The sequence below is a fragment of the Pelobates fuscus genome, chromosome 3 (assembly GCF_036172605.1).
Source record: "Pelobates fuscus isolate aPelFus1 chromosome 3, aPelFus1.pri, whole genome shotgun sequence".
Taxonomy (NCBI): Eukaryota; Metazoa; Chordata; class Amphibia; order Anura; family Pelobatidae; genus Pelobates; species Pelobates fuscus.
Window position 1 is genome coordinate 65,118,851 of NC_086319.1, and position 26,537 is coordinate 65,145,387.

The window sequence follows — 26,537 nt, forward strand, 5'->3', positions numbered from 1 at the left end:
TTATAATCGTAACTTTAGTAATCACAGGAGGTGATTACTTTCCTTTCCTTGCCCTCCCATTTCTGTTTTCTCTTGATTTTTCGGGGGTTTCTTTCCACACTTTATCATGTATTTGCCTGTGTTTTATTCTAGTTTACTTGTTATTTTTAAAGGTTCAAATAGTATGTTGCATCATATTTAGTGTACTGGTATTATTTAGTAACCATTATGTTGCATTAGTTCAGTCTGATAGTTGAATGTGTGTGCTGTGCTCGGAATAATTATCTTAGTCCATATCCAGCACTGACCACTCCTTTCACGTTTCTTTTGTTTAGGTTTTACTTGCAGATCTGGATATTTGACTTGTGGATTTGTTTTTGCTGTGGTCCAGCTTTTTTCTTATTTTGGATGTCATACTCATTGGAGTTTGTATTTTTTGCTGCTTGTTACCTGTTCTAGTTTTGCATCAACAAAGAGGGGGGGGGGGGGGAGAGTTAAAGGCTTATCCATTCTATATATGTGCTGTACTATTTTCTGATTGGATACCTTGTTTCTATTTTAAAGTTCTTTGCTGCTGTGGAGTTTAGTAAAGCAAAAGATACCTCCTGACATTACTTACATTTATTATAAGTAACCTAAATCTTCAATTATCAAGTGTCATTGGTACTAAAACAGTGCTAAAACAGTGGTACCAAAGAATCCTGGCCATTTCAAGACAATATGATATATTTTAAACAAGTGAGACCTATCTAAAATGTATTTTTAGAAAATTCTAAATCAACTAAACATTATTATTATTATAGACATTTTAGTGAGAACATGTTCTTGCGTTTGGGTTTATAATGTTAATAAGTTATGACAGCAAGTTAAACAATGCTGGGAAAAAGAGATAAACATTCCATTTGATATAGAATCTATGCTTGGTAAATTGTCGCATTTGCCTTCCTGGGGAGGGGGTCTGTGCCATGCTCTGGGATGAATACATCCCTTTAACCAGAGATTCCATCCACTGTTCCGTGACAGTGAACCAGCTGCTATTATTTAGCTCCAGTATGATACCCACTGCAGGGGACAGTGGAAACAACACGGAAAGTGCTTTCTCAAGCATTCTTTGCAAAACAACAAGCATTTCGTATTACTTTGCCAACCACAAACAAACCTTGAACAGTTTCTAACTAGGCCAGGAGCTTTTTTTATTTTTTATTTTCCTTTCCAGAGAGATCTAAGCCATAAAGTAAAGGTGGATGTTGAAGGGTATAATTGAAACAAAACATATTTTAAAAGGTTTAATAAAATAAAACAATATTAAATCCCTAGCAGCTCACAAAAAAATCCCAGTGGGTTTTCGTTCTTTTTTCAAGTTCTGTTTTTATATAACGTGATTTCCTACATAAACTCACAATGTTGCAAAATGATAGTTTGCATCTAGAGATAAAGCGTCTTTTGATTCAGCATGACAGTTTGGGGAACCAATGGCTAAACAGCAGCGTAGCAGGAATATTCTAATGTATTAAATCAAAATTTTTTAGTATTGTTAGTGGAGACTCTGACTAATTTACATACCACCAGCCTAAGGTAAAAGGGTTTAAAACCTAGCAGCTGGCAAATCTTAGTAGCTGTATTTGGTTGACATTGTCACACTTTTACTCTAGAACAGGTTTGGACTGGGTAATCTTTTCATGAGATCACCCTCAGCTAGGAAGCGCTTCAGTGGTAGAGCAGTAGTTATTCTGTTCGTCATAGAACATACAGTTTTGTCACTGATTACTGAAGATGTACATAAAGGCAGGTTATGGAGTCATTTCATTTCACAGATACACATACGATTATATAGGGCCAGGCTGGGCATTTATTGTATATGTGTTGCTAAAGTTTGTTTAAGCATTAATTGTCATGATAGCACTCTGGCGGAACACTGAAAAATGATATGAAGGTAATTTTCCTAACTAAAATGATTACAACCTCTAAACCTAATTTTGAAGGCAAAATATTAAATAAGAAGATCCTTAAACACACAGAAAACACACAGAAACCACACAGAAATAACACAGACATACATCATGAAGGATCACCGGTAACCACACACATTTACAAAACCATGTAGATATGCTAGTGGTAACTTCCCTAGAATTCGAACATCAAAAAAGTATTGGAACAAACTGTAGTTGATGCTTGAAAAGTTAGTTTAGCCAGTGGTACACACCTAAAGTTTAAACTAAGGCAGGTTAATAGCAGTCAATATACAGTATGTTCTGGCATGGGACAATGAGTCATATGTTATAGTCTGCTTGGTTTGCTAACCAGCATTGCAACTTGTGCCAATTGTTTACAATTGTTGGAAGTCTTCCCATGTTCTCTAAATATATTCAAGTTTTTTTTAATGAATTTACCCCAATCTGCTGAGTGCCTCCCCCAAAAAAGAATTATGCAAACTATTGTCTCAAATAGTAACAAATAAAACCAAACTGATAAGATATGTAGAGGACAGGGATCCAGTAAAATAGTGCATTGATGTTACCAGGCTTTCCTACAAACCAAGATGAGGGAAAAATATAGAGGAGCTCCAGGCTACCGATCAACTGGGGAAGGGGCTTCAGATCTGTCATTCTATGGATTGGTGGTAACACTGCTCCTACATAACTACCTGCTTACCTACATGAATTATTACATATACATAATTTCTTCTTACAATATGTAGCATAGTCAGTAAAGTCATTCAATGCTTCCCTTCTACCACGAAAATAATCTCCTATACTAAACTTCAATGAACTCTCGCCAGATTAATAAAATGTAAACAATGTAGCATTGAAAAGTTAATATACATTTAAAGTGCAGTCCAGTTAGGCTCCACTAGGCAGACAGGACTGACATCACAGTGTTAGAGGGGACTTCTGTATCCTATGTTCTTTACTAAAAGCAAATTGCCTTGTGGTTTCTGTTGTTTTCTGTGGAGCAAGTGTTCCAAGACCAGAGTGTTTTTCATTATATTTTTTAATTATGATACAAAGGCACGCCAGCAACTGTGTAATATTTTGGCATACAATAGCAACTCAATATCTGTATTTTGGCACCAATGAATAGCAAATAGGCCGGAGTCATTGGAATCTTATCTGTACTTCTACAGCCACTTGTAACCCATACCAGTTCTCAGTGGTGGCTCGTACATAGAGGCGATTGGAACAGTGCCTCGCCAGTTTTTATGTGGGTAAAAAAATCATTTGCAGTAGTTTAGAAACACTAAGATTATTTTTCTGGAGGGGAGACTAGCAAGCCAAAAAAAATATGAGTAAAATATGTATGTCTCTTTAATTTTGTATTAGGTTTCAGTACTGCAGGACCCCTCACTCCTCATTGGTAGCTGTTTGAAGAAGCTTAGTTGAGAACAGGGATGTAAAAAAAATGGGTCTGGTTTAAAATCTGCTCTGTTTCAGCAGGTTTTGCACACGCCTAATTTATTTTAAGAAGGAATTTCAGGAATTTCCATTGAGTTACCATTCGGGCAGCAGAGTCAGCTGCCCATGAGTGGAGGTATACTATTGACCTCTCTATTCAAGGGCCATCATTGTCTCATAGGACCAGGATGTGGGGGCTTCAGTGCCACAGGAAAAAGAAGCAAGAAGCCATCTTGGAATCAGCAAAAGGAAAACACAGTAGTAGCAGACCCTTGTCAAATGTAAGTGTATAATATTTTTCTCTCTCCCCAATAGCCCCAGAAACTGCCTAAGAGCTGATTAGGCCAGGGAATTTACTGCAATAAATAATATAAATATAAAGGCAAAGGTTACAAGGAGCCATTTCTGACACAGAGCACTGTGATGCCTGTCACTAATAGTTTTAATAACAGCTACTGCATGCAGTGGTGGCTCTAAACTTAGTAAGGCCTTAGGCGAAACTTAAACATGAGGCCCCCAATAACACCCAAAGTGTATAAGTTGCTGTAGTTGTATTAAAGGATGGGCTTGCAGAGCTGGATACAGAAAGCTAGTCTCTGCATTCATTGTCCAGAGGCTTGCAGTGTTGCGGCTCCCTGTGCCGCTGCGTTGTGAGCTCTCCGGCTGTAGTTATGGCATAATTTGCAAACTAAATTAATTTGCAATAAACAAATTTAATTAGCAATTATGCTAATCATTTATACACGACTGCGGGGTAAGATTACATAGTTGTGTATACATTACTGCCAGTGTGTCTAATTGTGCGTCTGGTATTGTCTACCTGAGTATGTGCATGAATGTGTGTGTCTGACCAAGAGTATCCTTGTGTGTGAATGTATGTCTTTATGAGCATGTGTCTGGGACCATATGTGTGTGGGATAGCTGCTTGCGGTGTGTGGTGTGTATGGGGGCTGCCTGTGACCTTGCATGTGTCTATAATGAATATCTTCAGTTTGTGACTGTGACAATGTGAGTAAAAGGGTAACTGTGGCAGGGTGAGTGTGACAGGGTGAGGGGGGTGAGAATGATAGGGGGGCGATTGTGACATGGTTGGAGGAGGGAGTGTGACAGCGCATGTGAAAGTAAGTGTAACAGGATTGGAGGAAGTTAATGTCACAGGCTGCATGTGGCATAGTTGGGGGGAACGTGCCATGTTTGGAGGAGGCAGTGTAACAGAAGGAGGGGAGGTGGGTGTGACAAGATTAAGGGGGTTAATGTGGCAGGATTAGATTAATGTGGAAGGGTGAGTGTGGCAGGGTCGGGGAAAATAGTGTGACAGGGTTTTTTGGGGTGAGTGTGGCACAGTTGGAGGACAGGATTGGAGGGGCTTTTGTGGTTGGGTGAGTGCGGCAGGGTGAAGGGGGTGAGTGGGACAGACAGAAAGAAGATGAGTGTGACAGGGTTGGGAACTGTGTGCAACAGTGCAAGAGAAGGTGAGTTTGACAGAATTGAGGGGAGGGTTAATGTGATAGGGTAATTGTGGCAAAAGCAAGGGCAGGTGAGTTTGGTATGGTTGAAGGTGGTGAGAGTGACAGGATTAGGAGGGTTTAATGTGAGTGTGGCTGGGTGAAGGGGGTGACAGTGTGTGGGGGCTGAAAGTGTTTGGGAATTGTGATAGTGTATATGTATGGGGTGGCAATGTGTGCATGTGGGGGTGACAGTGTGTGTGTGGAGGGGGGCTGTGACAGGGTGTGTGTGTGTGGAGGGGGATGTGACAGGTTGTGTGTGGGGGGGGCTGTGACAGGGTGAGTGTGTGGAGGGGTGTCAGGGTGTGTGGGTGGCACGTGGTGGTTCATTAAAATGTTGTTAAGATTGAAATTGCAGGATCGGGACTGTGACTCTAAGGACTGGTCTGATTCTGATTTCAATTTGTTTTATGTAAGGATTGTTTCTTCTGTTAACCATATTAGCTACTTCTTGGCTTCATGTTACTAATGCAGATTAATTATATTGCCAGCTGCAAAGGTAATAAGGACACTATCAGTATCCTGCTGCTTTAACCCTGTGTACTGAGAGCTAATAGTGAGTCAGGAGTAGTTGACAACGCTGGGGTCTATAACTATCTTGATGCTTTAACCATGTGCACACTGTGTGCGGAGAGCTAATGGAGTAGCTGACATGTTTCATAACAGCAGTGATATTTACTGAATATTGAAATCATCATAGCAGGAACACTACTGAAGATTAGTTCATAAGAGCTCCCTCTTAAGAGAGGGTTGGGAAAATAAACAGAAGAAGAAAGTGCTCAGTTCTGTTATTTCTCTGTATTTTACCCAGCTCTGCCTGTTGTATGGATATATCTGTAGTCTATCAAGCTTTATGTATTGTATAGGCAGGGGAGGGCTGGCAGCCTTAGGCCTGGGGGGAAAAACCAGTCAAGTGGCCCATTGCACCACCAAATCAGTTCACCATCCATGCCCACCTTTTTCTGGTTTTATAACGGATATTGATGTTATGCTAATCAGTAGCTCTTTGCCATACCCACTCCTTCACGGCTCTGACTTTCAATGTTGTCAGAGCCAGGCTTAGAATCTCTGAGCCTGTGCTCTTACTCACTAACTGAGCGCCGGAACCATGAGGGAGAGGCTATAATCTAACTGCACTTAGTGCTGGTGCGCACCAGTGGACCACCAGCGAATCGTTTAAATTGAATATGCTGGTGTACCCAACTTGTGAGCTGTGTTGGCCGCTGGGTGCCTCTGTTGTCATGGCACCCTGCGTGACCGCACAGCTTCAACACCCCAACGGCTGGCCCTGCTGACACTCACTGATGTTACTACTTAGAAATCCCTCAATATTAATACAGACATCAGAATAAACACCAATAAACTGTGGAAACAGAGCTGATCCCCCCCAAATTTATAAAGATTTGCTTACTGGATTTGTTGTAAGATTAAATCATGCCTCCTCATCTCTCTCTCTCCCATGCGCTGCTCTGTAGGCTGGGAGGAAGTGAAGAGTAATCACAATCTCCCAGCACAGCGGCACCTGTGGCTGCATGGGGAAGAGCTGAATTTGCCGCCCCCCATGTGACATCACAATGCCCCACCCATATGATCTGCCATATGAACTAACACCAGTGCTACACACAGTGTGTGTTTACATTAAAAATCCTGCAGGGAACGGCTATAGACACATAGAATGTGACATAGAATGTGACGGCAGATAAGAACCATTCGGCCCATCTAGTCTGCCCAATAAAATCTTGAACCAGGAAAGAGACATTGAGATATTTTCTGGTTTCCAAGTGTATCCTGGGGATGTTACATTTACCCAATTTAATGGCACACATTTTATTTAAATTAAGGACTGAGTCAGCCCTGCAGGGAATTGAACGTGTGAGCCCCAAGGGACAAACAGATTCTTCTGATGAAGTATTAGCCCACTGAGATATCTCACCACACCAGAACCACTTCATTAAGCTGGAGTGGTTCTGGGGACTATAGTGTCCCTTTAATGTGAGGTAAATTATAGATTAGTGTCACTAATAATATACTAGATTGCCTACTTACAACCAGATGAGGATGATGATGGGCTGCAGTTTGGCTCCACTGGTCTGGTGTAGAACAGGATCTCTGGAGGCTGTTTGCAACTGTGGTCACAAAATTCAATGTTCTGGGAGAATTGGAAGCAGCTCCATTTTATGGGGCCCCTTACACAGCTCAAGGTCTGGGCCCCAGGGCCTGACGGTGAGTATGCCCACAAGGCCCAATCATAAGTCCACTTATATGTTCCACCCACCCATGAGTTCGCTCACAGGAAGTGGAGTGTGTAGGGGATGTGTTATGTGTTATTGTAGAGGATCTAATATGTGTGCATATGGTATGTAGTGTATAGGGATACCAGTTTGTGTAGGTGATGCAGTGTGTGTGTGTGTGTGTGTGTGTGTGTGTGTGTGTGTGTGTGTAGTGGAAGCAGTGTGTATTTGTGTATAAGGGATGTATTGTGTGTTTGTGGTTGTGTGTAAGGGATGCATTGCGTGAATCTGTGTTTGTATGCATAAGGGATGAAAGGTGTGTGTCTGTATGTGTGTGCATTGAGTGTGTGTAAGATGCATTGTGTTTCTGTGTATGTAAGAAAAGCAGTGTGTGTGTTTGCATGTGTGTGTAAGGGTTTGCATTGTGTGTTTCTGTGTATGTGTGCAAAGGATGCATTGTCTTTGTGTGTAAGGGTTGCATTGTGTGTGTGTGTAATGGATGCATTGTGTGTTTCTGTGTGTGTAATGGATGCATTGTGTGTTTCTGTGTGTGTGTAGGGATGCATTGTGTGTTTCTGTGTATGTATAGGGATGCATTGTGTGTGTGTGCGCGTAGTGTTAAAGAGCTCCCTGTCTTGCCCCTGTCCTATAGAGCTGTCCCTTCTGTCCCTTAGAGCTCTCCCCTGCCCCTTAGTGGTCTCTCCTCTCCCCCACCCTCCCCTTAGCGGTCTCTTCTCACACTCACCCACCCTCCCTGTGCTCTTCTCATCCCCCCTCCATGTGTTCTTCTCACCTCCCCCTCCCTGTGTTCTCCTCACCTCCCCCCTCCCTGTGTTCTCCTCACCTCCCCCTCCCTGTGTTCTCCTCACCTCCCCCCTCCCTGTGTTCTCCTCACCTCCCCCCTCCCTGTGTTCTCCTCACCTCCCCCCTCCCTGTGTTCTCCTCACCTCCCCCCTCCCTGTGTTCTCCTCACCTGCCCCTCCCTTTGTTCTTCTTACCCCCTCTCCTCCCTGTGTTCTTCTTACCCTCTCTCCTCCCTGTGTCCTCCTCATCTCCCCTTTTCCTCACCCCCTCCCTGTGTTCTTCTTACCCCCTTCTCCTCCCTGTGTCCTCCTCATCTCCCCTTCTTCTTACCCCCTTCTCCTCCCTGTGTCCTCCTCACCTCCCCCTCCGTGTTCTCTTTACCCCCTTCTCCTCCCTGTGTCCTCCTCACCTCCCCCCTCCCTGTGTCCTCCTCACCACCCACCCTCCCTGTGTTCTTCTCAGTCCCCCCCTTCTCCTCCTTGTGTTCATCGTACTCCCCCCTTATTCTTCTTAACCCTTGTTCTTCTTCTTACCCCTTCTTCTTCTTACTCCCCCCATTTTGTTACCTCCCTCCTTCTGTTACTCCCCCCCTTTTGTTACCACCCCTCCTTCTGTTACCCACCCTCCTTCTGTTACTCTCCCCCCCTTCTGTTACTCTCTCTCCCCCTTCTGTTACTCTCTCTCCCCCGTCTGCCTTCTGTTACTCTCTCCCTCCCCCTTCTGTTACTCTCTCCCTCCTTCTGCCTTCTGTTACTCTCTCCCTCCCCCCATCTGTTACTCTCTCCCTCCCCCCATCTGTTACTCTCTCCCTCCCCCTTCTGTTACTCTCTCCCTCCCCATTCTGTTACTCTCTCCTCCCGCCCCTTCCCTCCCCTGTAGCGTGGCCGAGCTTTTCTCCGGTCCGCGGTGCCCGGCCGGAGTGATAGGAAGGTGCACGCTCAGTGTGTACTTCCTGTCAGTCCGGCCGGTTACAGGAAACAGAAATTCCTGTTCCGCGCGGAGTTTCTGTTTCCTGTAACTGGCCGGACTGACAGGAAGTGCACACTGAGTGTGCATCTTCCTATTAGTCTGGCCGGGCACTGCGGACCGGAGAGGAGCTCGGCCACGCTACAGGGGAGAAGCAGCGCTGGGGCCGCCTGAGGCTGTGCACTGCACTGTGTATATTATCTCTATTTTTTTTCTTAGCTCTGTTTGTTGTATGGTTATCTCTGTATTGTACTCAGCTCTCTGTATTTTTTTTAGGTATCTAAGCGTTGTGCCCAGCTTGTTTTATTGTATGAGCATCTCTGTATTATGCTCAGCTCTCTGTATTGTATGAGTATCTCTGTACTGTATAGGGAGGAGTAAAAGTCTATAGGAGGACACAATGTAGCAACATCTATGATCACAAGGTGGAACACTAAGGTTTTAAACAATGTTTATCACATAAGAATATTTGGTAAGAGGGCAGATAGCAGATGGCACTAAAATCACCAAATTCCAAATTCCCACCACACTGGCGATTCACAGCTTTAAAAAAAAAAAAAATGCAGTCAGAATTTGGTCGGTCCTACTGATTCTGTATCAATCGTGGTCAGAAAATCAGCAATATCTGCAAGCAGACTAATGTACAGCACAGGAATGTTACATTTATCAAAGACCGAATGGCGACTGAACATAAACCGAATGCATTCAGGAGTACGCACATTAGGAAAATATCATTCACTTGCGTTTTGCAGAGCATTTATATAGGTTTGCACATGCTATGTCAGCTTCTGCAAAGCATGAGAAAATGTCCCACACTTTGTAATATGAGTAAAAATGTTCTGATTGGTTGGCTTACTGACAACCAAGTCTCACTTCTCTCGAGGTGGGGGAATATCGAAGTAAAATACTTGCATTATAGTAATATGGGGATGTTATTGACCTTCCCATAGTATTTTAATTAATGAATTATATTTTTTCATCTACTTTATTAATGTGGTGGCTGGCTAGCAAGCACTGGTCAGCCAACACATAATTCACCCGCACGCTGCATAGAGTTTGGATTTTTAGTTCAGATTTGAAGCCTCTGGGCCGGGAGTTGCAGCATTTGGTACGGATTTCAGTCGCCCGCTTGGGGCTTGAATTTCAAAATACGGAACATTGTTGAGTTCCATATTCCATATTTCGTGTATAACCCCATTAAAGTAACATTGCAGTGTCATCGTTAAGCACATTTCAGGGTTACTCAGTAACATGAGAAGAATCAGGTATTTAGAATGAATTTCACATTTAAGGCCATAATAGCTGATCTGGAAATTGTTTCCATGTCTGAAATGCTTCAGTTTAACTATTTTGGCCCGACATTTGAAATTCCCTTTAAATTGTTTACAATTTTCACGTAAGTGAATAACACTGTTTGTGTGTGGTTTTGTCCGATATATAACTTTAAAAGATCTCTTCAGGGAACTGTAAAATTAAGAAATATCAACTTGGAACACTGCGCTTACCTTTGAATCATCTTGTCCAAGTTTTCTCAGAGACTTCCTGACATAATCAGCAAAGCTTGTGGATTTTGCATAAATCTTCCCAACACGTTGTTCACTGTTAAAGGGAAAATAATGACTTTAAATTGTGCATATACTCTCTATTCTTACAAATACAGACACAGTATATACAATTAAACAATTTAAAAGCCACTTCATATTCCTTGGACAAACAACTGTGCAGAGAAATAATCACACCTAATGACTCATTATAAATCCCGCACTATATTTAAACGAACACTAAAGTGTGCTGTGGTGGTCAAGGTGCCAGGAGTGACCTGAAAAACTCTCACCACATCGTGGCTCCACTACTGCTCAGTGAGAGCCCAAAGCTCTCTTTACTTAGATAAGCCCAGAGCTGCAAGGCTTAGCTCACTGGTTGAGAGCGATGAGATAATGGGCTCAGTCAATGGCAAGTACTGCACTGCAGGCAGAACCAAGGTAAAAAGTCAATTTATTCTAAAATGGTATGACTAAATGGGGGGACAAGGGGACTCCTGGCACTATAACAACTAAAGCCCACTGTAGTGGTTATGGTGCTTGTAGTGTTCCTATAAAATTGACAAATTAGATTATATGACTACCTCTAAATGGTAACCCAACTTACTCCATAAAGTAAAGGATGACTCATTAGACCACATTATTTTCTCCTTTACTCAGTGTTCCAGGTTTTATACTCCTTATACCAGGTAACGAGCACTGTTCATTGACCTTAGATACAAACTGTCTGGATGGTAATCTTGCCACAAGTCCCAGCTTTATTAAAATTGGGGATTTTTCACAGTTTAATTTTAGGTTAATTGTATTAACCTGCACAATTGTGGTATTGAGTGATTACCCCAAGAAGCTGCTCGTCAACGTCCTTTGCCAATGCAGTTTGTCCATATGTTGTCTTTACACTTGTGACTTTTCTTGACAACTGTTTTTCCACGTTTGTGATCAGTTTAACTGCATTTCGAGCCCAACTGCTTGGCCTCTTCAGAACTCCATGTGTTTTATTTTGTTTGTTTGAAATATCACCTTACAGTTGTATATTTCTGATTGCTAATGGACAATATACTGCAGTTGCATTTTTAATATAATATAGATACATCAATATTAAACTTTTTAATATTTTGTGCTCTACCTGCATACACAAAGCAAAGTGATAGCCATGCACTCCTCTACTATAGCTAAACAGAATTACAAAGGGTTCATAAACAAAGTTGAATCTTATATTTTTTATTTTGTTTGTTTTTAAGAGAGCCTTATCACATTATCTCATAATATTGCCAGGCACAATAGCCAGAGCTCTAACTCACAAAAAATGAAAAAATAAAAAAGTTAAAATCTGGCACCGAAATTAAAAATCAATATTACATAAAACATCTGGTATAAAATATTCTATAAGTTCACCCAAAATATCTGTAAAAATCAATTCAATGCAAACCAGCCTTAATAAACACAAACCAGCTAATAAAAAGCAGATAATCCTTTTTTAATGAAACTCCAAATAAAAGAATATAAAAAACATTGCAGAACCACATAAGGTAACAACGGAAATGAGAATGAAAATATATGAGAAAATAACCAATATGTGTAACTAAAAATAACCAACAGACAAAAAGGTAACATGACATAAGATTAAATAAACAATGTGTAGCGAATAATGAAGATATAAAAAGAGATTTGATCTATGCATGTATTTTATATATAGTCAGAAAAAACTAAAGACTTTCTTAGTGAATTGTTTACAATCTCCCTTATCAACCCTTTCTATCCACTTAGGATCCCATTATAAACATGAGGGAGCCAGGATTTGTTTAAAGCTGCTGGCTCACCCCACGTGCTCTCCACTCATACCACTAACACATCAATAGTAAGAGTCCCAATAAGCTTACTCTTCCACGTAAGCAGTTTCTGCCCAGACCGGGAAGAACAGTGAATTACTTTCAACAAGCTATTAAACCTGCACATTCAAAAAAGTCACTTGTGTTAAGCCCTCATCTTTTTCATGATTCAAACTGGTAGAACAGAATACCACTTGGTACAGCCACACTGACAGATGGATAAAGCGAGACACAGAAGTGGAACATATCCAAATGGAAAGAGTTGGATTGTTATAGTCATCACGGTAAACTGCTAAGACAGAGTGTGTCTCAATTGTGAAGGAGTTATATGGAGTCCATATGCAGGGAAGGCTAACAAGCGCTGGTGAATTAAAGGTACACTCCAAGTACCACAGCAATACGCTCTGATGGTTATGGTCCCAGAAGTAACCTGGCACACCTCATTCATGTACGTAGTCAAACCATTTACCTGGAGTCTGGAGGGTGACATTCCTCATTGCTCTGCAGCTGGAAGCTCTCTTCTCTGAGCTAAGCCCAGTGCAGGGTTAAGTTCATTAGTTAAGAGTAATCAGCTGATGCTCTCAGCCAATGAGCTGGCCCCACACTGCAGGGTTTAGTTCAGGGGACCTCATGGAAGCTTCAAGCTGTGGATGCAGAGAGGCTGGAAGCGCGGCCCTGCTGACCCCTAGTAGGAAGTCAAACCGGTAGCTACTTACATTGGTGGGGCAACATAATCACTATAACACGCTGTAGTGGTTATGGTGCATTGAGTGATCCTTTAAATTATAATAGGTTAGGATTACTACAGAGAGAAAAGGCCAAAGGTTTGTTAGTCCTGCAAGGGTAAATATTAATTAAATAGAGGGAACTAAGAAAGATAACCAAAGATTAAAAAAAAAGAAGCTTGAGGACAGAAATGCAGCTTGAAAACTGAAGCACGACTTGAGAGTTTGAATATCTGAGCAGTCTAAATTTGCATGTAAATAGTTTACAGTATCCCCTTCCTGTATAGAGACAACACTCTGTAAGTCTTTTAAGTTCAGTTTCCCTTGCTTCCTGCTCTGTCGCTGACCAGACCCTTCCACCTTGTTCATAACGAAAGTGTGTCGATAAGTACAAAACTGAGGGGTTGCTGGCCTTATTCAGATATTGTCGATAAGAATGATTTATAGTAAAGAGGTCTGGTTGTTATTTAGTTTAATATTACCTCAGTCATAAGAGGGACTGTTGGTCTCCTCCAGGTAGCTCTACCTCTTTGGCTGAGATGATTAACATTGATGCTTTTCCACACAATTCAAGTCCAGTCAGATGGTCACCTAAGATTATCTGACAAATGGAAGAGTTCTACTCTGATATTTTACTGAAGTGCTTCTAGAGGCATTGACAGCCACAAGAAGCAGGTTAACCCTGCAATGTAAACATCATCATCAGAGCAGTAATGTAACGATAAAAAAAAGGGTGTAAGTGGCAGCCAACCACTTCATTGCTATAGTGTTCCTTTAACCAGAAATTACTATCAGCAGAGTAATCCAGTCTATATGCAGAAGGGAATAAAATCAAATAGTTGATCAAGCCAAAAATGGTGCGATCTCTATCAATACATCAAGACATCTGAAGATACCTTCAATATTCCAAATTTATTTTATTTTCAACTTTACACTTGTCTGCACTGGTCTTTTAAAAAAAAAAAAATAAAAAAAATTAACATTTAACACACAGTTTTGTGTTAATTGTGACAGAGTCTATGGGAGGGTAATAGAAGGAAGGTATCTAGGACCCAGAATCCTCCATAGTCTATACTCATTCACCTGCCCAATTAGCAACTGCTGAGGCTTTAATTAGCAGGTCTCAGATCAGAAAGAGTCAGATACAATCTGACCTGCAGAGAGAGAGAGCAGGTCTGTGCAGAGCAGCATCTAAACAATGTGCTAAAGGTTGGTGAAACCAATGCTTATTTTTTTGATTTGTCTAGTTTATTACCTTGGTTAGTAAGGGACATTTCTTTATGTTTAGTTAGTGCTCAAATTTGAGCTAGGATTTATTTTGTAGATTTTCCTTTCTGTTGTGCTGCAGTTTTTGAACAAACTGATTGCTGTATGGATTTTGTGCACGCTATAAATAAACCACACCATTTTTGCACCAGAGACTGTTGTTCTATGCCTGTTACCCTAGAGGACTGTGTTGCTTTGCCCATAAAGGTCACATAATATATATTCAGGAATTAAACAAAATATGTTGCCACTACATATTATGGCCTTGGTCTAACATTTTTGGATAAACTGCAAAAAATAATTTTTCCAAATATTAAAATATCAAACATATTCCATACATAAAAAATTTCAAAATATAAAAATATTAAGTGTATCTTAAGTGTATCCAAATATTAAGTGTATCCAAAAATATTAAATAATTTGAAAAACCTATCCAATAATATTCACTCTCGACCCAGATTTCGAATCATTTTACTGATTTGTAATCTCTACATGCTTGGGTCCATTTGTTTTCATAATCCTCTCATTGTTCTCATAATATCACTGCACACATGTGCTGCTTCATGGTACAATAGGAATTGTCCTGACATACTTGGAAAATATATATATTTCATTTGATTTGACTACATTGCTTCTTTTTCTTGTATAGATTAAAGCCATGACCTAGTCACTAACCTGTTTTACACAACACTCTAAGTTATTTAAGAATATGTGACATGGGTGCTGTTGTACAATCTTTATAAATAGCTAAGAGCATTAATAACTTACCTCACTTTGTCTTTCAAATCACTTGTACTTGTTTTTTGCAATTTTTGCCATTCCCTGCAAGAGAAATTAAATTATTGACTATTTGGCCAAAGTTTCAGTATATGCATGAATTTAAACACTATCCTTACAACCTGCTTGGTAGGGTGTTTGCAGTGTAGAGAACGACCATGAAACTTGGAGAGAGACCTAAGGGTTAGCAGGAAGTGAATCAGAAGATGAATGACTTCACTTCACCATTCACTTCCCGCAAAATCATCTATACTTGGTCACATACATTTTATGGTTGACCTAAGTAGATGGCTCCAATGTATTGGGGTTCAGCGATGGTTTGGAATCTACTTTCATGTTTCCCTACCAGGATCCCTGCATATCAGAACAGTTTGGTTGAGTACAGGTACACATTTAAACATACAAGGATATACAGTGAAAAAAAATAATGCAAAAAAATAAACAAAAATATAAATATGTATATTGAGATGTTTGAGGATCTGGATGATTCCTTAGGAATACACATTTTTAGTAAGAGTATATGTGTTAATATATATTCTTTTAAATTTTTTGGTGTAAATTTGTATATTTACTTTAGTTTGTATTTACACATTATGTTGACAGACTTCTAAAGATGACAGTATCTTCACTCTCATGTTGTAAAGCCTGTTTTGAGACCAGGCTTTGTTGTTGTATCACATCCTTTAATATTTTTTACTGTATATAACCTAGAAAAAAAAATATTTTCATAGACCCAGGAAAAGTGGGTCAAAACTCAAGGGGCCACAAGGACATGGATATTTCAGTCATTCAGAAGTATGGTCATTGGTCTTAAAATACTTAGTGGTTAGACATTGCTAAAAGTAAAAATAAATTATACAAGCAATATCCCGGGGTAAGTTATACGAGATTCTTCGTGTTCACTTACTATTTATTAGTCTTGCTACAATTTTTTTTTTCTGGTGTAGTACCAGTCACAATTCTGATTCTACCATTTTGAAACTAGGTTTCTTCTATGCTTTAAGTGACAGTATTGTATTCTTCTTCTCTTAAAAACACTATAAAATGTATAATGTGTCTCAGTGTCCAAAAACAAGATACAGAGTCACAAAGCCTTGTTGAAGAAATATCTGGCAAAGAAACAAAATGTGGATTGATCAATTTGTTGGCCTGGTCTACATAATCTCCAGACCTGAATTCCATAGAATGAATAGGAAAATGTTTTCAGTGCTCTCCCACAGTGCATCATTATGTTATTGATGCTCAAAAGATGACCTAACTAACCAGAATGCTGATGGAAGAGTACCCCTTTGATGTCAGTTATGTAAGCCATGCCAACTCTATGACATTATGTTGGAAATTTGGGAAATAATTTTGATAATGTGTGCCCTTTTCTTTATTACATTTACATAAGGTCCATATGTTCTAGTTTTTTGTTTTTTTTTTGATTTGGCAACTTAAACACACTGTGTTGCGTTCCAAATTCTCCTGGATAGTGAACCGTTGCTTGATTAATTTGGTATTGCTCCTAGTTACGTCTTTATTCTGCCAGCATTGGCGCGGCTATTGACTTACAAAGCTGCTGCGAATGTTCATGATTCAAGTTGTGTTAAGTACTCATTTTTAATTATTCTTTTAGTTTTAGATTTGTCCATATACCAAATTTTTGGCTCACGCCTAGGTTGACTGGGATGTCGAACAAGCTGAGATTTTTATTGATTGAAGCACAGTGCTGTAATATGCGTATAAGGTTTAATATTGCATAGTTTAAAAGACCATTACAGGCACCATAGCAACTTCATCACAATTAAGTTGTTATGGTGCGAGACAGCTCCATGCACTGTTTTAGGGGTTAAACCATTAAGTAATGGATTAATCCCAAAGTCTGTTAGCTGGCACCTGATCAATCTGACTCCACTTCTCCTGACTGAAGTCTCAGACCGGGAACCACTCATAAGCAGAGAGTGTCAGCTGATATTCTCACCTTATCACTAGACTCCCATTCAGAAACGTGAGTGAAAAAAATACTAGCCTCCTATCAGCAGAACCCAGTTCAAGGCTTCCTGATTGAAGCCTTGGACATTCAGATGAAGTGAAGGGGCAGAGTGATCGGTTACCAGCTTGCAGACTTTGGAGTTACACCATTTGTTAGTGGTTTAATCTTTGAAAGTAAGCTCGCACCCGTGACTCCATTGCACCATAACATTTTTATTGTGATTAAGTTGTTAAGGTGCTCAGAGTGTCCCTCTAACTTATCCACTTAGGGCAGATTTGTTCCAATTTACATACCCCTCTTTACAGAAATCAACATTATATATTTCTGGTGTCTTAATATAATTGGAATCTATATACTCAGCTCTGAATTTTAGTCAATTGAAAACTGAAATGCAAAAAATACCAAGCTGTACTATTGTTTAGCAGTTTTGTTTGTTCCCTCGGCTTTGTTATAATCACACACGGTGCACTATGGTAAAACTTTAAAATACTATACACACAGTAAAAGTACAAAAATAAATAAAACAGACACAAAACATGTCACCTGCTGTGTGTATTAACAGTTTATGCAAACGAGTACATTGTAAAAGCATCTACGCTAACCAAAATGCCTGATATTTTGACATTACTGAAAGTTACTGGTTGATGTGTTTATGGATGGAAACTCCTGCTGGGCTTTCTTTAACGATCATCATGCAATATGCGAAGGCATGCAAAGCCACACAAGATACGGCAATCAGAAAAAAAGCCAATCTCATTGAAATGCAGGCACAGGCAGTTCCAAAGAATGTCATTTTAAATCCATTTAAACGTACTTTAAATTAAGCTGAAAAAATAATAAGAATAAACAAAGATATTTTTTTTTTTTTTAATGCAGCCTTAGCAGAGTCTGTGTATTATTCAGTGTTCACAATTCTCAGCTTCCAGCACCAAAGCCTGACTTTAATCACATACCATCCATATGGATTAATGTCAAATTCTGATAATGCCGTCAAATAGCTATATATTATATTGTTAACTGGACACTCTAAGCCCCATAACCAGTACAGCTTGGTCTAGTGGTTATAGAGTCTCTGGGCACTGGGTAAATGGGTACAAGCAAGGTTAAGAGACACAAAGTTGAAGATGCTTGTTTTTTGGGGCGTGGGCTGGGGGGAGGGGAGAGAAAGCAAAATGCATCTTCACTTGTGTGCCAAAAATCCTTTCACTGGCTGCTAGAATATAGTCTGGCTGCTAGAATATAGTCCTATACTTTAAGGACCATTACAGTAAAAGAAAAGGAAAGGTTTAGGTTGGCATTAACACTTCTTTTTTAAAATTGAGCCCGTATATATACACAGGTGATGAAAAAGAATAAAAAGTTCAAATTGAAACAGCCAAACATTTGACATTCTTCTATGTTTAAGACATAATAATGAAATATGCAGTTGGTTATAAAAATTCAGCAGCAGCGCATTGGTGATATCAACATATATATACCTTGTCAGTGATAAAGAGCATCATTTTGTTATATCCTATTAAAATTCAAGATGCTCTGGTTCACATTTTGATTAAAATTTGATCTGATTATAAAATGAAGACAATGTGATAGATTGCTTCATTACCATTAAGTAGAAGCGAAATAATTTAGCCTTATAAAAACAGAACTTTGCAATATGTTTGAAGCTATTTCACAGAGAGAGACATTATGAAAATTACTCATGTATGATAACTAAAAATAGAGGAATAAAGAAAGGTCATCAAGCATATTGCTGCCCATCATGGTAAATTAGATGAGTCCAGGGTTACACTATTTGCTGAGCACAAAGATCTACATTTCAAATAAGATTGCATAGGGATATTCCGTGCCAAAGAATTTAACATAGCCATTAACTGTAGATATAAAACATTCCCCCAGGGCCGGTGCAACATTAAGACAGCACAGGCAGCTTAGGGCACACTGGCCTAGGGGGCACAGGATCCATTTGACTGTCAGGAGGAGAGAGCACAGCACAGCGCTCCCCATCCAGCCAGTCACTACAAGTAGCGTGGCCAGACTGAGGACCGTGGTAGAGTACTTTCTGTATCCTCTACCTGCTTTGACAGGAAATGCTCACTGAGAGAAACTAAAATCTTCCTGTCTTTACCCAGGTCTGTGGCTCAGCCACACTACACAGGTGGAGGTAAGTTGGAAAAGGGGAGAAGTGGTGCTCAGTAGTCCAAAGTCCTATCTCATTTGGAAACCAAGGACCCAGAGTCTGGAGGAAGAATGGAGAGGCACACACTGCAAGATGCTTGAAGTCCAGTGTGAAGTTTTCACAGTCTGTGTTGATTTGGGGAGCCATGTCATCTGCTGGTGTTGGTCCACTGTGCTTCATTAAGTCCAGGGTCAATGCAGCCATCTACCAGGAGATTTTGGAGCACTTCATGCTTCCTTCCACAGACGAGCTTCATGGGGATGCTGACTTCATTTTCCAGCAGGACCTGGCACCTGCTCACACTACCAAAAGCACCAAAGCCTGGTTCAATGACCATGGGATTAGTGTGCTTGATTGGCCAGCAAACTCGCCTGACCTGAACCCCATAGAGAATCTATGGGGCATTGCCAAGAGAAAGATGAGAGACATGAGAACAATGCAGAAGAGCTAAAGGCTGCTATTGAAGCATCCTGGTCTTCCATAACACCTCAGTAGTGCCACAGGCTGATAGCTTCCATGCCACGTCACATTGAGGCAGTAATTGCTGCAAAAGGGGCCCAAACCAAGTACTGAGTCCATATGCATGCTTATACTTTTCAGAGGTCTGATATTGTTCTAATTACACTCCTTGCTTTATTGATTGCATGTAATATTCTAATTTACTGAGATTGTGGATTTGGGGTTTTCATGAGCTGTAAACCATAATCATCGCACTTATGACAAATTACGGCTTGAACTATCTTGCTTTGCATGTAATGCATCTATCTCATATATTAGTTACCCCTTTTACGTTGCATTACTGAAATAAATGAACTTTTGCACGATATTCAAATTTTTCGAGTATCACCTGTATGTGCATAACATCAATTATCTTAAAGATTGTTTCTATCTACTTACTAGTGCACATATGTATGCAATCCAATGATTTAAAGTATATAACAATATAATAGAATATCTTGTAAATTATAAAGTACAATGGAAAATAGAATAAAATATTATATTGCTAATGTTAGTGTCCCCTGCATTTAGAATATGGCTCCCTCCCCCTTCTAAAATATTTTTTTAAATGTGGTTTTATTTACCTTTTATCCTGTAGGAGCAGTCTCGATCATATAGAAACTATTCCTCTTCTGAGATCAGCCATCTGGATTATCTAGTCCACTCCAATGCTTTTTATAGAAAAGTATTACTGATCTACTGGATAGCAACAGCAATCAACACGCTCAGCCATTTAGATGCTTCACATAGAGAGGTATCGAACGCTAAGCTTTATTTATAGGATGCATTTTCCGCATTTGGCTGCCTTATACCTTACTTAAAATAGTCATGAGGAAATCCTTCTAGTGGCCATCTACTGATCGATTGCCTGACTGACAGCTGCTAGAAGAATTCTCACTAACAAATGTAAACCATCCAGTATTTTAGAAGGGCAATATTTACAATTGTCAGGCTGCAGGGTCAGGGTCTATGCATCAAGATTACTACAAGATGTGGTGGTTTTGGTGCTTTAAGTCTACCTTTAGAAACCTAAATGTATTGTGAATGTGATTTAGCAAAGGTCCATCATTTGAACATTACTCTTGTTGTACATCTATCAGAGCACTGGATAAAAGGTTATATAGGTGGCGCTCAAAGAAACAACACAGGGGGGCGGAGCTTGACAGCCGAGCCGAACGGTTGCATAGACTGAGAGCTCTGCAGCAAAAACGAGGAAAAACTGAAAAATAACCGGGCTGCAAACCCTAAAACCGCAAAAACAACACTATATAACCCCCTGCGTGCCATGGGGCGAAAAACGAGAAAAATACCTAAAGAAAAACCCACTCCGGGACTCACAATTGGTGATATGTGGAGACAGGCCCGCGTGGCAAACGAGGCAAATATGGCGGCGCTTCACGGAGGATGCTCCGACTTTTCTGACGATCTATCCGGGGAGGAAAGCCTGCCAGCCCCCATACGGAGTGAGCCGATCCAGCCGACTAACAACAGCCCGGACACCGCTCCGGTGACTATTGCGGTCCTCACGAGGCTACTTGCAGGCCACCACAAAGACTTACGTGAGGATATCACGGCCTTGAGAGGTGACCTGAAAGGCCTGACAACCCGCCTAAATGCACTCGAATGCACAACCGGCACTAACACCCAGGAGCTGGGGGAACTCAAACAGGCTGTCCGAGACATCGGATGGCGGAGCAGGACGACGATGGGAGGCGAGATAATCTGAAACTCAGAGGGCTCTCTGAAATGATCCCCGATACCGAGTTACCACAAGTGACCCAACGTTTACTCGCCACTATACTGCCAACTGCAAAAGCTCACAAGACGGTCCTCACCAACATTTTTAGAATCCCAAAGCCACCTACAGCACCGACCGAAGCTACGCGAGACGTCATACTGACTTTCCAAGACAGGAGGGATAAACTGGCGGTCCAGGCTGCCTTGCGAGGCAAGACACCACACCGATTTGAGGGGATGACCGTGAGCTTCTTCGCCGATCTGTCGAGAAACACCCTGGCCTGGAGGCGCTCCCTCCAGCCTCTCACCACACTGCTACAACAGCGGGATCTTAAATACAGGTGGCAGACGACCCATGTACTCTCTGTGCAGCTGGGACCTGATTCCCACAGGATCCGGGACTTGGAAGACGCAGCCCCGCTCCTGCAGGCGCGAGGGCTGCCTTCAGACACCCTCAATCCAGCAGGCCCCGAGAGGGCAAACGCCCATCAACTCTCGTGGGACCCGGAGAGATCCATCCCGTTCGTGCCAACAGGCGGTACGCCTGACCCGTATGTAGCACTCACCACCTGAAGGAGTATGCGGCACCAGGCAGAAAATAACTACCGATCTGCAACTCAGCTTGCCTCACAGAAACCGACTCCTGATTAGAGACTTTGCAATTGGGACTCTAGTTTCATGGACTCTAACGGACACTCCGGAAGGGCCATAACCCCGACTTCAAACCACCACCACACTCCAAATTACATAAACACTTAACCATGGCCTTCACCCCCCCCCCGACACTAACGATAGGAGCTTGATTAAGCCAGCTTGCCCCCTAACATGTATAGGGTCCTCTTAACCAGAGGTTTACCTGCTGTAACACAACACATCAGTAATCTAGCGCCATCCAAAAGCGACACACAACGCCACTAGTCTAACATAAAGCTTGCCACCCTAGAACAAGCTTAATTCAGCTAAAAGGTATATATGACCAGGCAACACAAACAAGGCCAACCTGCTAAACAGCATGTTCTCTGCTTCTTATTTTTACCTTTGACACCCGAGGTATGTCATCCGATGTTTAACTGTTTCACTGCTTTCATGTTCCGCCTAACCGTTGACCATGTTTTATTAATGTAATGCCAACTCATATTTAAAGTAGACCACCTCTCCAACGCCCCCCCCCACCCCCAAAAGACGCGTACCAAGTATATATATATCTAGATAAGTGGTCCACAGCCTCGGCCTTGCTCTAAGAGCAGTAACCAATTAGACATATTACTCTACCACTAGTTACAGTTTAACAGAATCTGCTCCTTATTAAGGTATACTCAACTGTATCCTCAAAGATCTAACGCAGATCTGGGATCTAACACTCAAATAATGGTTGTAAAGTGTTTCATGATATGCTACTTGTAATGATCCCCAGAAACGTGATAGAGGTTTATAGGGCAACCATGCTCTCCTTGAGGGACCCTCGTAAGTGCGGATAGCCCCCACTTAACATGCCCCCCTTAGGTACCAATTAGCCTGTCACCTTAAGCTACCATGCTGTAGCTGTCTTCAGATCTTCCTTCCTAGTTTTCAATATACATGATAGCCATCTCTAACATGTTTCACACCCTTTGAACAGGCGCATACGCTTACAGACACAAGCTTGTTGACCATACCATGTCACAAAATAGTAGTCAGACTACCTTAGCTCGCACTGTGCCTACATTTTGTATAGCATGTTCCCAGCACTATAACTGTTACGTATTTCTCATTTCTCGCCTTCTTTATTTTGTTGATTTCACGTATTAGCTAACCAAATGTGTACTGAACTCCCCAAAACCTACAAAAATTGTGGCAGTCTCTCAGGGGAGTATACCTCAAAAAGCGGATACTTTTACCTTGCTTCACCCCTGCAATGACGTTCCTCTTAATTGTACTCTGCGAAACACATGCCATACTAAATAGCATATCCCTGCATCACAAGCGCACTGTAATAACGGTTTATTTCCTAATGTAATGCTCAATGTGATTGAATATTTCTCATGTATATATCCTATAGACTTCCAAAGTTGTACCAGTTATACCTGTTTAAACCGTGCAAGGTATCTATGCTACTGCCTTATGTATGCATGCAAGCAAGTATATACGCTGTTGGGGCGTTCTGACAAACGAAATTGTACTCACCTGCACAAAAATTAAAGAATTACAAAAAAGAAACAACACAGTGCTGCTACTTCACCTGAAGTATATTGTCACTAAAATATATATAGATATACAGATAGACATGTCTATCAGAGCATATTTAAAACTAAACTACTTTTTAAACTATACCTTTGGGTGATACCGTAGACGTCTCTGCAAATGACCTGTAGCACAGCTCGATAAAACAAGGACTCACTGGGCAGCTTAGAGAAGAAGAAAAAAAGTTATAAATATAAATATAAATGAAGTGGCCATTCCTTTATAGTTTTAAGACATACAAACCTTCCATGCAATTTATATTGTTCTGCTAACTGGGTAGACAAACATTATGTGATTGATATAATAATAATATAGAGTAGCAAAAGTTGCACATTGATGAATAGATTCAAACAATAGTCTCGGATGAATCAAAAAGATTCATTTTGAGCCAGTCATTCCATAAAGAGATTGTCTGTCAGTCATAATCAAATATGATTGATTACTTTTTATTCCTCTGCTAGAGTCTCTCATCATGCACATAAACTAAGAACAGGAAATATTCACCTTAATTTATGTGCTTATGTATGTGACAGACAGGAGAGGCAAACTTCACAAACTGTTGAAGACATGAATCGGACTACGACCAGCCAGTGTCTATAAAACTCCCCTTCAACTGTTGATCACAAGTGCTTCATAAGCAACTTGAGCAATCACTATAGCAGGGGTTCCCAATTAAGTTTTCACATGGAACCCTTTGACATAGTGTATCAACATCATGGAACCCTCCCCTCCCGAAAAATTAAAAAGTGCACAATTTTTTGTATGTGCTGGTGGGTGTCAAGGTGTGTATATCTGTGCTTGTATGTGCCAGTGTGTGTATATCTGACACACAGATACACCCACACACTGGCATATAGTGGCACACAGATACACACTGTCACACACCTTGACACACAGATACACACACTCAGATACCCACTGACACACACATCTTGACTCACAAATACACAAATACTCAGATACACACAGTGACATATACACACACTTGCACCCACAGATACACACTGGCACATATACACACTGAAAACACTCAGATACACACACACACTGACATAGCTAATAATCTAAAGGAGAAGCTAGAGGACGGTAATCTAAATAGTGAGCCGGAGAGTCCAGGAGATAAATGCCCAATCTAGAGGTTCACGGAATAGAACCGGACTCGAGACCTAAGTAACATACTGCTGGGTCAAATAGGTAGGTAAAGTAGCATGTTAACGCATAAAGGTCTAATAGTAGATCAGCTGCAGGATGAAACTTAGGGTATGTGCCCTGATGCGTGTTTCGCTGGTAAGCGGCTCTTGAAGATTTTCCTTTAGATTATCAACTAGTGCAGCACTTTCTGGTATCCATTTTAGGTGCCCTTGAAGGGCACAGATTAACAATCGGATGATAGGTGCCCTTGAAGGCACAGTAACTGTTACTGTACGCACTAGCTAGTTTCTATTTGCTATATACTCTCTCCGTGTTACCTGGCAATTTGGTATGCTTCAATGACCTTAGTAATTACTTTATTTAGGGTCTCTCGGTGTCTACCCTGATTCCCTATCTCAGTCACTTTGAAGTTCCACATGCTAGCTGGATTCACATTGTTAGGGATTTCCCTACTCAGACAACAGACCATTATTAACTCAGATCTCTGAGGCTCGCAGTCAAGTATCGATTGGGTGATACTTTGTCTTTACATCACTACAAACATAGGGAAGTCACTACACTTGGTATTTTATCCAGGCTATCCCATCTTGATACACTCCAGTAAATCATCAGTTATCATTTGTATATATTGTGTACATATTTTTCCACCCCCTTTTTTTCTTTACTCTTTCCCCTTCTTTTTGGTTCGTTTTACTATTTACTGATTTGAGTTGGCAATTATCCAAGCCTGTTTTAATAATAATAATATAATAAAAGTTATTTTTTATTTTGTATACAGCCACTGGACAGAGTAGTCTACAACTGGAGTGGGCGGAGTAACTGTTATTATTTATTTATATAGCACATTTGATTGCAAAGTTGTTGCCCAAAGTGCTTCACAGTTACATTAAAACATACAGTTATAAAAACATTAGCAGGTGTACAAAAGGCCCTGTCTATGACATCACTTGCTGCTCCAGCCTGGCACAGGTCAGAGTATTTTGGCGGTTGCCATCTTCAAACATTCGTATGTTAAAAACTATAAATCCTACAGCGAAGAGCTTTATATTGTGTTTATATTGTGAGAATCACAAGACCCGGACCTACGTTTTGATGCAGTATGTCTCTGAAGTATTAGAAATTAAGGCACAGTTGCAGTTTAGAAATTGCCCTTCCAGTTTGAACTGGCTAGAGTGGAGTTTCAATGAATCTCAATGGACGTTGTGAGTTGCAAACAAATGGTCATATTGTGAAAACTATCAGGACTATGGCTTAGCCGTGGACATTTCTAGTGGCAGCAGGGATAGCTGAACGTTTTGATATAAGATTTGGGTAGGTGGGCTTGAAAATGAGGGAGTGGTGGCAGTTTAGAAATCATGTCCTGATTTTTCTGCTTTTGCCAGCTCCCACTCTAGTTTTGAACATCTTGCCATTCATTCCTATGGGATCAATTTCGCCACAAGAACGACGATATTCCGTGAACCATTCGGCGAAACGTTCCACAAAGTAATAGCAATCCAATCGGGAACAATCCGCACGTTTCGGTATATTTCTGTCTATGTAGTGTAAAAACTGCTAAAGGTGCCAAGATAAATGCTAGCATGGCACCAATTCTGGACACTTGAGAGACCACTGTTTTTTTTTGTGGCATCGTATGCCATATTTTACATGCATTCTATACTAGAACATTACAGATCGCATCACATAATGCTGCAGGGTAAGAAGGAAAAAGAGTGTCAAGAGGTGCCCTTGAATTGCCCCCTGGCCCTGCCATGGCCTCACGTT

The 26,537-nt window shown here is 40.8% G+C and overlaps 1 protein-coding gene across 1 annotated transcript in view; it reads right to left on the reverse strand.

The window, feature by feature from the left end:
- METTL25 (methyltransferase like 25) overlaps nucleotides 1-26,537 on the reverse strand; it is a 278,234-nt gene that overhangs the window by 80,787 nt on the left and 170,910 nt on the right. Inside the window, exons 9-11 of the mRNA XM_063447133.1 lie at nucleotides 23,712-23,785; nucleotides 15,007-15,060; nucleotides 10,383-10,476 (exon numbers count right to left, since the gene is read on the reverse strand). Of these exons, the coding sequence (XP_063303203.1) occupies nucleotides 10,383-10,476; nucleotides 15,007-15,060; nucleotides 23,712-23,785 (222 nt within the window). The remainder of the gene's footprint in view (nucleotides 1-10,382; nucleotides 10,477-15,006; nucleotides 15,061-23,711; nucleotides 23,786-26,537) is intronic.